The following is a 13,304-nucleotide window of genomic DNA, read 5'->3' as shown; positions in this document are numbered from 1 at the left end:
ATGGAGACACAAACAGAAATAAAAAAAACCGACAGAGCTTCTGACCCATTCAAAATGTTTTACAAAATTAAATATCATTCGTTGCAAAAAGCACAATAACTGACTAAGTACCATCTACTGGTAGTAGTTGTAGACATAGTAGTAGTATCAATATACACCGTTTCATTGCTCTTTGACCTAACAAATGACTGCTTGGAGCAGACTGGTTTAAATTAGAGGTGCACGGAAATGAAAATGTCAAAACTGAAAGGAAACCGAAATAAAGAAAAATGTCAGGCCAAAACCGAAATTTTTTTTATTTTAACTTTTTCACATTTTTATAATATTTTTTTCATAAACATTTTAATTTTGTTATATTTATTATTCATTTTTTATTAAATATTTTTATTTTTTACTTTACTTTTAGGGGAAATATTAGGGGTCTAAACAGACCCCTGATATTTCCCTTTTAAAATAGAAAAAGAGATTGAGGACACAGAGTCCTCAATCTCTTTTTCTGCAGCCCCTGTTATCAATGAACAGGAATTATCTATGTTCCTGTTCATTCATAACGGGAGAACAGAGAATGTTTACTATAACCAAAATCATGAATGAACAGGAGGTGATGTAGATCACTTCCCATTCATTCATAATTGAGTATATAGTAAACATACTATGTCCTCAATTATTTACAAACACTCAGCAATCACTGATCGCTTACTGCTTGTACCCGCTCTCCATCCTGGCATGCTGTCACAGGAGGCTAAGCGATCAGAGCGGGGAGGAGAACTCAGCCTCCTGTGACAGCACTGGCTGTCTCCGCCCACATGGCCGCTCTCCTCTGATATGTGACAGGAGGTTGAGCGGTGCGGGGAGGAGAGAAGCCGGACGCTCACAGTGCTCGGCCACCTGTGACAGTTTCTCTCCTCCCCACTGGGACACAGAGCAGCGCCCAGCGGGGAGGAGAGAAAGAACAGATGCACCGCTGTATTGGCCAGAAAATGGCACTTTATGCATTATGCCAAAAGTGCCATTTGCATCCGATATGTTTCGGCGGCCAATATATCGGTGCATCCCAAGTTTAAATGTATTTTAATGAAATGTATTGTACTCAAATTTATTGTTAGAGAGGTTTCTCTTGTGCTTGTTCTCATAAGTCATGCTTATGCCATCTACACTTCTACAGTATTTATACAATGTCAGAGAACAATATTTATACAGCAAAAGCATGCCTTTTTATTTAATGATCCATGAACTATTACAGAAGTGGATGTCAATGGCTCATAGATTACCAAATGCAGAAATAATTAAATGAATCATGCAGTTTGAAGTGCTTGATTAAAACCATCACATACATTTTAACTAACTCTTAATTGTATTCCTGTCTTCTGAGTTTGTGATGAATTTTCCCTTAATGTGGACAACACTGTACTTTATAACTTTTAACGTCGAGAATTACAGGTGAGCATCTATACCTAAATTTATGCCATTATCATTTTTTAAACATATAATACATATTTTATTCATATACCTGACCTAGAGGGAGTACACTAGATAATTGATCTGGTTAATGATGCAGCTGATGGGACTTGGGAGACAAAAAAAGATGCATCTTCTAACGGTAGCTAAGGGAGAACTGTGTTCATGAGATATATGTATTAAATATTCATTTTAAATAATATAAATAGTTAAATTGATATTTAAATTGATATTTTCTGATTGCATTGGCGACTCAGCAATCCATCTCTGTCAAGTGTGTACCTGGGTGGGCCTGTTACTGCATACTACTTATATCATCATTAAACAATATACAAGCATACACAAACATACACATGTATACACACAACTTAAAGTGTACCTGTGCCCTGGCTATGAACATTAAACTACTCACATATTCTTAAAAGCATGCCCTCACTCATCTCTCTGCTTGTAAGATGAAATTATTCAGTTTCAAAGATCCTAACAAAGACTCTAAAGTCTGGGTTTTATTGGTTTCTAACAGCTTATAAACACCTGCTGGGTGTTTACATTAAAAGACAGTCAGGCTGCGAAGATTCTGTTCTCCATTGTGAAATGTAAAATTAATTTCTCCACAATGCTTATATATACAGAGATGATGGCTTGTTTAAGGTATTTGTTTAGAATATGTAAATACTTTTGTGTGCATGAATTGGCCACGGGTTCACTTTAAGTGAACTAGCATAGCAGATTTTACTAGCGTAATCTATCTTCAATGTAGACATAGCACATTTCACAAAAACAAAACCTGTTATTCCACTAGTTAAAATCCCCAGTGGTATGCATCAGTATAGAACAATCTTATCATAAACACAGCACATCTAACAAAAAAAAAAAGAACTGTTAATTTACTAGTGAAAATCCCCAGTAACATGCATCAGTATAGAACAATCTTATCATAAACACAGCACATTTAACAAGAATGTAAAAAATAAAAAGTGTTAATCTACTAGTGAAAATCCCCAGCGACATGCAATGTACTTATGATATACTTTTCTAGTAGCCACTTATCACCTGCCAGATAAAATTGATGGAAAGTTAACTCTTGGTACAAACACCAGGTTGTCTTCCGAACAGACATCCAGCTGCCTACTAGGAAACAGGTAGTAAATCATAGGGGAACTGAACTAATTAAAGCCTTAAACTTGTAACAGAAGGGAGGCAGGGCCTTCAATGGCTTTGTTGACAACAAGCACCTAATAAATCAGTGGTGAAGGGCACCAGGATTCAAAGAAGGCTTGTATGTGTTATTTGCCACAGTACAAACAGGTCACACACCATAATACAAGGGGCATAAGAGGAAGGTCGAGTAAAATAATAAATTAGCCCAGATTATGTTCAACACAATATTCATAATAAATACGTTTTGCCGTAAAACACGTTTTACTGCTAAAAATGTACAATCTCACAACAAAATCATTGAGTAGTCAGTTGAACCTGTAAGAATGTAACAACATTGCTATTATTGCTACGGCATCTTACATTCTGCAAGCCCAATATTTTTACTGTTTAGCAGCAATACTACTATGCACGCCCAGTATTTTTTCTTACCATCTTCTATTGATCTAGCATCAATAAAAAAAACTATGCATAAAGCAATGTACAGGCATGTGGTAGCCCACAACTACCAGTTTTTTTCTGTCTTCCCTAATTAATACATAAATATAATTAGATGCTGTGGGTTATTAAACTTCAAACATTATCAGTGCTACTACCTGATTACATCAGACCTTTCATGCTAGAGCACAACACTGTTTTTGTTTAGTTTTTATTTAGCAAACAATGCCACCATCACCCTCAGTGGTCATGTCGCTATGATTACTGAACTGAGAGGAGACGCTCACATGAGAGGTGTACTCTAATGCATATAACTGCTCTCTCAGGACGTTAAGCCAGTCTCTTGTTCTGATTGGCTGAAACGGGCCAGCCCTTTTCAGCTGAGCGCTGGAGGAAAACCAGGCAGAGGGCAAGCCTAAGGAGAGAGGCTCTATTTCTTTCCTGCTGATGATGAGAATAACATTTATTATACATCTTTTTACTTGTAAAGCATTATGGCTGCAAAGTACGGCGTATCCAGGGCTTATAAAAAGGTTCACCGCAATAATAATAAGAGCTTGATTTACTAAAGGAGTTTAAGCTGTTCACTTTGCTTAGTTATGAAGGTGAGACTATGGGGTCTATCCACGAAGCAGCCGAAGGATCTAGCCGTAACTTCGGCCGATCCTTCGGCTAGCTTCAGCCTTCAGTAGAACCGAAGGGCTGCTGTACGGGCTATTCACTATAGCCCGTACAGCTCCCGAACTTGGCCGAGCGGCTCAGTCGAGACAAAGACATATGCTTCGGCTCGGCTGAGCCGCGCAGAAAGCCAAAGCTGGCCATAGGAATGCATTGCTAGATTCCTATTGGCTATTTCAATTTGCAATAGCCAATAGCAAACTAGCATTGCACCCGCCCTCTGCCTCAGGTTCTCCATCAGGTCCCCACTACTGATTGACAGCAGCAGAGGGCGGGTACAATAGCTAGTTTGCTATTGGCTACTGCAAATTGAAATAGCCAAAAGGAATCTAGCAATGCATTCCTATGGCCCAATTCGGCATTCGGCTATTCACTCACTATAAGAATAGACCAAACAGCAGCGAGTAGCCTGTCGGAGGTTCGGCTTAGCCGATCCAGATGTTGGATAAGCTGAGTCGAACTCCTTCTGCACTTCGGGTTGGCCACGCGAAGTCACCCGATGTACGGCTGATTTCAGCCGATATACTGCTTAAATCAGCCGTACCAACCTGAAGTGAATAGCCGAACAGCGTTCGTCTCACTTCGCTTTAGGTCGGTCATTCTCTCGGCAGCTTAGTGAATAGACCCCTAGGTTTATGTTAATCATCCAACCATGGCCAATCTTAAATCTTGTTTGTTTCATTTCCCAAGCATATGATGAACACAGCTTCACCTTAGTGCCCAAGCTAAGTGAACATGCAAAGTGAATATGCTCTACTTCTTCACCAAATCAGCACTACTGTGTTAATTTCCATGCCACTTTGAGAGGTGTAGCTGTTCTACTTTATGTAAGCTAATAACTCTGGTTTCTTACTGTTTCCTAAAATGATTTGTGAGACTGGTGGCAAATTAACCAATCTCTCTATCCGATGACTGATCCAGTACATTATAGTCCTTATTTACTAAAGTTTTGAACTTTGCTGTCAGATTGTAGCTATTTCCACAGTTGTAGAAGAAATGCAGAGTCGCTCTTCTCATCTCTCAAATAAATACTCACTGATACCACTGATTTTGTAGCCATCTGTAAGGCATTCTTCCCACTGCTTTCCAATGTAAGGGACAGTCTTCATCCCACAAACCACCAATGAAAGGTAGCACTTCTCCCATTAACCACCAAAAGTAATGAGGTATTCTTTCCACTGATTACCTAAGTAATGGTGGATTGTTTCTACTGTACTGTCCAGCAGTGTAATAGAACATTCTTTCTACTCACTACCAATGTACCAGTGACCATCATAAACTTTAAGCCCAAACTGTTCAAATCTGGGCCAAAAAAGTCCAAAAGAGGACACAAATATGGGAGCACCTACTGTAGATTTTGTTTGTAAAGGTGCAGGCCCTGGGGCTGTCATCCTGACCCTGGCTTCTTTTCCATAGTAAGTCATTGGCTGCAACTAACATTCAGCCAGGATCTCAGTCTGAAAAGTCTTAACGTTCATTCTACATGGTTGTTGAAGGACAGCAACTCACTAGTTGAAGCCATGCTCAAGATTAGAGCCTACATCATTAATTCTTAGTCAGCAATGGCAGCTGTCATACTTCTATCCTCTTGCTTTCCATTTAAACATGCATTATTGTTTCTGTATTATCTTACTACTTAAATTACATATTTATTGTTAAATATGGGAGACAATAACGAGATTGTGAATTTATTCCTAAAAATTTAATTTGTAAAATTGTTGAACGATGCTCTACAAAGGCTTTTGAAAGAATCCTTTATGAACATTACTTTGAATAAAATCTTGAGTTGGATATAGTTCAAGATGAGCTATTCATGTTTTCTTAACAGAATGCCCAAGATAAGCTATACCTCAGAGGTTGACCGCTGAGCACAACCATGATCATGTTTGCAAAACCTGCATGTGCATGATCGTGATGTACAAATAAGTCAACATAATTTACTCAGCAAGGGAGCAAGAACATTGCTCAACTTCACTTTGGAAAATTGGCCTTAATGACAAATATATATTATGATAACTCTGCTGCAGTAACAGAACACTATACATGCCCCTTCCCATATTTGTCACAACGGAAAATCGGAGTCACTGCTGATACAATACACCATCTACAGACAAAGATGCCTCTTAAATGCATTGTTCTAAATATTACTACTTATGTAATAAGACCAGCTGTCTCACCCAATCAATATTGATTTTGCATTGAATTTCTGAAACTAAAACCTTCCTAGTTTATTTTGCCTACAATGCAAGACAAATGATTATCTCTAAAGCTCTCAATTGTACTTAGGGAATTTTTTTTATGGTTTGTGTTATTATATTATATACATGCCTTTAACTCGCAAATGCTAATCTTGAATAACTGCATAGCAAATGGTATAGATATAATGATGTTTAAACTATCATGTGATTACAGAAATGCTGGCAAAGAAGTGTATCATTAAGGTCGATGCTTTTAGGGGGGACCAAGCTAAAGTAGCTGACATGAGAACCAGACACTCCCATATATTGGCAAAGGATGTGCTTTAAGAAGACAATATTAGGCTTCATTGTCTGCTCATCTTCCTTAATATGTAAAAACCCTATTGTCCGGTCAATGGACAGTGGCTTTCAGTCTTGTATTGTCTATTATTACAATATTCACAATGAGCATTAACAAACAAAGGGGTTTACCTGTATATGTCATTATGCTTAAATCAGGTCTTGTGCCAAGCACCCAGTACTTTGTAGCAAAAAAAAACAGCACAAACAATGTAGTGTAGACAACAGGAAGCACAGCTTTGACTTCCATTGCTTTTTTCTGCATTCCACTCAGCTTATTAATAATGCACACAGAAGCATTAGGCAGACAGGAAAAAAAATGAAAGTACATTGAGATATTATATTTAATCAGCTCATTGAGGTGCGTAGCACTGGCCTGAAAATTGCTACCTCATTGCACAAAGCAGAACTGTGTAACAGCTCGCAGATACAAAGCCATCAAATGTGTTCATCAGCTTTCACCTCTCATACCTTGTTTGACTTCATTCTCTGTTTCCTATCCATCTCCCTCCCACAGTTGCAACGACAAAGTAAAACCAATTATACATTACCGGGCTATGACCTTGAAGGATATATTCAAAGAACCTGTTAACTATATACAGGTACAGCCACTATAAAGTAACAGCACAAGTATTCATATATGAGTGCACTGTGAAGATGTTCTCCGTTCATAGTTTTGTAAAGCAATGTGCTTTATTTCATAAGGCTAAAATGCATGTCCAAGATGTAGTAAGCCTGCACACAATAAGCAGTTCTTTCAATGCTCCTACCCTTGCAGGGTAAAACTGATTGGCTAGTATAGGTTACTACACTTTGCATGTGTGCATTACTCTTTTCATTGCAAAATTAAACAAGACTGATGATGTGGATGTGTTACATTCTAATTTAATCCTGTAAAAAAAATAGGTTGGACCCATTGTCACGGGTTTTCTGAAGGGCAACAACATTCAACATAAAGAATCCCTTTATTTTCAATGGTGTCTGTTCAAACCTAAGCATTATGTCGCTGGTCGGAAGAAGGAAATTAGCTTTTTTTTCAGGCAGAATCAAGTAATATTGGCCCAACCGACTTCAATGGGAGTGCCTGAAAAACGCTCCTAATGCATGTTTTTTTATGCCTAACATCTGTCTATTCCTACTAGTAACTAAATTTCCATTGGCTTAACCAATAGCGCTGAATCCATAAATGCCTGAAAAACGTACAAAAAAAAGCACAAAAGAAAGCTTAAATATCGCCTGACAAAGATCACGCTCAAATGTGGACGGTGTACATCTTTATTCACAAACATGATATATTGGGGGGAATTGATCAAAACTGGACCAGAGAAAATCATGAGCAGCTGTGCATGGCAACCAATCAGATTCTTTTCAGTTTGTTCGGTTAGGATTTGAAAATGAAAGAGAGAAGCTGATTGGTTGCCATGTACAGCTGCTCCAGATTTTCTCTGCTCCAGTTTTGATCAATTCCCTTCACTTTGTTTTGCACAGTGGCAAACCATAACATTTTGACTCACATGTTTTCTTAAGCATGCCACACATTTTTAGGTCTCATTCACACTGTCCACACTGTTTTTATGCAGAGATCTGTCTGCAAAATCTGTCAGGCTAGATGCTTTTTTATACTTCTAGATGCTTAACATGACTAAAGTATACACGCAAAGGCTTTTAGATGCATCTGTCTGCATTGCGTTTAAATGCTAAAATTGTTTCCTGGATGCACTTCACTTCTATTTTTCCTAAACGCAGCTAAACTGACTGCATCTAAAAACATCTGAATGCAAAGTGTGGATGGGTCCATTGGAAATCATTACATGCATTTAAAAGCACCTAATCGCACCCTAGTGTGAATTGGGCCTACTAGTAGTAAATGTTCCATACTGAAACAATTAGAAAACTATGACATAAATGCAGCCATGATGTTTGCATGAGAAACCAAAAGCAATTTGTCACTTTTCTGCTCGGGTAGCTTTTAAATGGGATCGAATCTACATCAAGCATTAATTTAGAGGGATAGATGCTGCATTTAAAATTCAAGCCTTGACAAAATGGAATCAGACGGAAGGCCAAAATGGCTTTTTACCTTGTCACTTAGCATCATGACTGCAGAAATAAAAAGTTAAAAGCATATACTATTTGTCATTCTAAAGAAGAGCTGAGATGATCTGGTTCATTGATGAACAAGATATCTTTTTTCTAAACTGACTCCCGTTAAATAGAATCTGATTGGTTACTGCAGTTTTCACTTTATCATTGCTCTATGTACAGCCTGTTGAATGGTACAAACATCACACCACGCAAATGAGATATAACCCTAAGAAATGCAAGAGTGATGTCAACACTGAACAGCACACAGGGCTGGTGAATTGACAAGCACAATTTGGGAGTTGTTAACCTAATATGCTGGTGAAAGATAAGAAGTATAAAATGCAGACTTTTTATGAATGTTCATCCCCTGCACTTCTGGAGATTAAAAAGCCTCACATTATTTTTACTGCAATATTAATCAACAGCTACAAGTAAAGTCTGTAACAAAATTAATGACCCCCTGGTGGGTTAAAGGCTAGAGATGGAGAGCTGTTTGCTGAATTACCAGAAGCCAGGAAAAGGTACCATTTATCTTAATGGGTGAATGCAAAAAAATAGGGCCCTGCAGTCAAAGTGGCTTTTTTTAAGGCCATAATACCATTGTTGATGGCAATGCATATTTTTGCGTCAAGGCTTTATATGGTACAGTTACGGTACCGTTTTATCAGTGGCATGCAATTCTTTTTTAAGATTGTGTTTGTGAAATGTCAGTTCATTAGTAAAAATACTTACAGAATTAAGTAATGGTAACTAACACACAATGTGAACAAAGGTAGAATGGTTCACCTAATATATTAATCAGTCCATACGTAGTTACTTAAATATGCTTATGGCTACTTATATATAACCATTAAAAAAAAACACAGCAATGATGCAAAAATAGAAGAAATCCATCACACCCAGACTTAATCTATCCATCAAGCCAAAGCAGTTTACCTAATATAAGTTAAACACATAATAGTGGTTGCTATGTGTTACTTCATATTACGCTGGGAGGTCTATGTAAACTGCTACTGCTGACCCCCCCACACCCTTTGTGTAAATGCTAACTGCCTGGCTGCTGGCTGGCTGGCCGATCCAATGGCCTCAATCCTCTTATTGACCTAGAAAATGCATGTAGATCAGTAGCTCTAACTTGATTCTGACTTGCTGCATGCTTGTTCTGGGTCAATGATTGGAAGGTATTGAAGCCAAAAGACAGCCAAGCAACTACCATTTTCAGCATAGAGTCAGTAATAACATCCTGCATTTTTCTTTATGCACATGATCCCTTTAAATGCAAACATTGACGCTATTTTACATTTTTATACAGTGGGAAACTATAAATTATGTCTACTGCGTTTAGGAAAAAATACAAAATCTGCTGACGCACTGAAAATTGAAGCATTAGTTGAAGTTATACTTACCTTTTTTTATAGTGACTGTGGTACTAGACTCTGAAACTCCTAAAGTATTTATTGTAGAAGGCTGATATATTTTTTCCACTGAAGTGACTTTTGGTAAATTATTATCAGTAGTTAATGGCTGGAAAGTAGGCTCTGTAGGCAAAAGGGATGATCCAACTTCCACTGTAACCTGGATATTAGTTTTAGTAGTAGGCATAAGGAAAGGCAGCGTATATACAGAAGAAGGTACCAATGTATTTGGTGCAGAGTTAGCGTATATGATAGGATCTCCGTCAATCCTCACGGGATCCAAATGTGTCGGGGAGTCATATTCGAATATTTTGTCTACAAACACCCACTTAAGGCCAGCAATACAAAGACAGAGACTTATCAGACATGCCAGTATGGGAAGGATACAGATCTTTTCTGAGTTAAGACAGATTCTCAGCCTGTCTGCCTCCAGGCACACACAGCAGGTAATAGCGAGGCCTGCTATCCCTTGGGTAGTTCCATCCTCAGCTTGAGTCTCTGGCACGCTTCCTTCATCTTGAAGTTCAGTGGAGGGGGGGTGTGAGCTCAGCTCAGAGCACTGATTCTGAAAACCTTCTGCAGTATCCCCAGACATCTTAAAGGCATAAATCTCAATCACCTTGCCTCAGTGAAGTATGGATTTGCACATGGTCCATTACCAGAACAAGAGGGGCATGCAGGAAAAAACTATGTAGCATGTTATATTGTAAATCAATAGAGTCTAAGTAGAAGAAGATCATTACCAGGAAAGCAAAAGAAATACAATTCTTTAGTCAAAGAAGGTGGTGGATCTTGAAACATTTCATGCTCTTCTGTGCCATTATAGTGCTCGGCTGTGCGTGCATCTTACTCCCTGACAAGTAGTTGTTAGTTAGTTAGGTAAGCCAATAGCCAAGAGTGAATTGCTTGATTCTCACCTGGAGCATAGGATGGTGGTGCCTGCTTGGAAGAACAGATCTGTCATGAAGCAGCAACCACAGGAAAGGCAATAGGACCGGCAATAGCAGGAGCAGCAAATGAGGCAGCAGTAACAGCAGCAATATCATCCTGTTGTGTTAAAGCTACGAGTGAAAGAAGCTGAATCATTACAGAGCAGCAGGTGCTTGCTCTGTGAGCATCACGGCACACAGTGTTATCACAGGCTGTGACTTGACAGGAAGGACAGTGAGAGCTTGGATGGTTACTCCCTTCTCTTCTTTTGCTTAGTCGTCTTCAGCATCCTTGTTCCGGCTGTGCTTTCTGTTTTTTCTTTTCCTATCCACTTTACCAGGCACGTACCTTATCACTTAGATTCTCCTTTCTCTTCTGCTCTCCCCCACCCACTGCAGGGCTGGTCTGAATAAAATCTGTGCATCCAGCAACACAGTACTAACAGTGACTTCCTACTTTATCCAATTAGAAGGAATGAAGGCCATCAAATCAAAGAGGAAGACAGCAGGCAGCATTTATGATCTCTCTTTCACTCTCCTTCAGCTTTTTTTTTTCACCCTTCTTCCACTGTTTGGTTAGGGAAAGGCGCAGCAATCGATTATAGCAATCTTGCCAGGCTACAATGGGGAGGAGATGGGAGATGGTAGCCGTAGAGGCAGGACCCAAAGCTTAGCAGGTCTGATATTCGAACCCTCCCTAGAGAGGCACTTTTTTTTTTTTTCTAACTGCGGTTTCCTCCATCCTGCTACTCCTGTAAGTTTATCCCTCAGTGAAACAGAAATGTGGGAGACTGAAATAGTGCAATCCATTTTCTGACTTGTTCTTTTTAAACAAAGAAAAAAAAAAGCATACGTCTACATTATAGTTAATTAAATTAATTAGTTGCAGTATGCGTTTCATTTTATTGCCGAACCACATGCAGAAAATCTGAGCAAACTTAGTGTTAGTTAAAGCAGGAAAAAAACAACACAAAGGAATTGAGCAGATTTGTTTAAATGAATTACAGGGAACAAAATTGTGTGAATATTTGAATACATGCTACTGTAGGTCTGGAGATTAAATGATATCTAGGCTAAAGCTGCTTCTATTGAAATGTCTGTGGAAGCAGGCAGTAGGAGATGGATTCTTTTTGTTTAAACTCTGCAGGCTAATAGGTGTGGCACTGATTTTGCCAAATCATGTTGCGATCCTGGAATATTAAGACAGGCTTCCTTTCAAAGAGTCTCTTTATATCTATTATACCAGATTAGCCACTAGAGCTCTGCAATAGATATATAAATTAATAAAGACTTTACTATTCATATATTAATAAAACGTGCCAGGAATGCAGGAATTGTTGCACTGCAGCAATTACTTTCCAGGCCATGCTGGCACAAGGCACAAGTGCGTTAGTGATTGCATCCCTGTCCAAGTCTCTGCTCCCCAGCACGTAGGCCTCATACAACTTAAAGAGACACTGTCACCTTGCTGATTCAAGGTAAAGTAAAAATATATCTTTAAAAGGTCCCCCAAAGACTCCTTTATACTGACTTTACCGGTGAACCCTCAGCTTTCCTTGCTCCTCCGCAGATGTCCCAATACAATCACAATACCCAGCAGATCTGTGCGTGACCTCTTCCCCTAGGACCATGTTCAGGTCTAGCAGCCAATTGCTAGGCCTAAGCACTGTCACATGGCTGGGGTCTCTGTTGATGTCTCTGCTCCCCTGGGTCACCCATTCTTTCTTTTTTAATTTATAGATGTTTATCCAAAAAGAAAGAAGTTAGACATTTCAAGTAAGCAGTAATAAAGGACCAGCAATCAGCATGCATCATAGACAAAGCCCTAGCAACATAATACCAGTGTTTTTTAGAACTGTGGTAGTATAAGATACATATCATGCTAAAAGCGTCCCATGTCAAAAGTACCGGACATTTGGTCCGAGGTGGATGGGTAGCTATGATGAGGGAGATAAAAGAAATCAGAGAAAGACAAGGATTGAAAAAAAGAGGAGGTCAACAGGGCTCATTCTAATGCAGGTTGCAGAGGAGGAAGGAGCAGAGAGAGATCGCTGGTAAGGGGGATATATGAGATTCAGTGAGGGTCTTTGCGAGACACTATCATTTTGTCCTGCATGGGCAAGGTGACAAGCTCTCCTAATAGAAACCCTGTCATAAGAGCAATATGGCCTTTGTTCTGAAAATGGTTGTCACCTGGCTGTCTTGCTGATACTTTTGCTTCAATGCTTTCTGAATCCTTAGCCCATAACAACCATGCAGATCAGGAGTTCTGATAATTTGCTCCACTTGACCACAACACTTACTCTATGCATGTTGGGGGTTGAATAATAAAGGAATAGAGATTGTTTAGTTAGAAAAGTGAATGTTTACTTAGTTAATAGGGCGAAGTTGTGTCCATTTCAATCACCCAATCATATGCAAGCAAAGATCCTTGAAATGATTAAGCATTCAAAGTAACTTCACTTATTCATTAAGGTAAGTGAAAAATCACTTGATAAGTGAATAGAGTACTTCAGTAATTCACTAGTGTATAGTGCTGAAACCAGAGACAGAGGCAACTAGTATTCACAGCAATAGTAGCCTACCTCACATATCTAATCCAATGT

The 13,304-nt window shown here is 38.9% G+C and overlaps 1 protein-coding gene across 7 annotated transcripts in view; it reads right to left on the bottom strand.

The window, feature by feature from the left end:
* The window catches only part of NRG1 (neuregulin 1), an 89,622-nt gene that overhangs the window by 55,989 nt on the left and 20,329 nt on the right, over positions 1-13,304 (bottom strand). For 2 of the 7 annotated variants that reach the window (XM_018576846.1, XM_018576847.1), the window contains exon 1: positions 9,761-11,011. The exons of the other annotated variants lie outside the window; for them this stretch is intronic. In XM_018576846.1, the coding sequence (XP_018432348.1) occupies positions 9,761-10,364 (604 nt within the window). In that variant the 5' untranslated portion in view covers positions 10,365-11,011. Of the gene's footprint in view, positions 1-9,760; positions 11,012-13,304 lie in introns of those variants that run through there. 7 annotated transcript variants of the gene reach the window in all.

The sequence above is a fragment of the Nanorana parkeri genome, unplaced genomic scaffold, assembly GCF_000935625.1.
Source record: "Nanorana parkeri isolate BGI_ZX_2015 unplaced genomic scaffold, ASM93562v1 scaffold78, whole genome shotgun sequence".
Classification (NCBI taxonomy): domain Eukaryota; kingdom Metazoa; phylum Chordata; class Amphibia; order Anura; family Dicroglossidae; genus Nanorana; species Nanorana parkeri.
The sequence above is the reverse complement of the archived record's forward strand: the minus strand, read 5'-3'. Positions and strand labels throughout refer to the sequence as shown.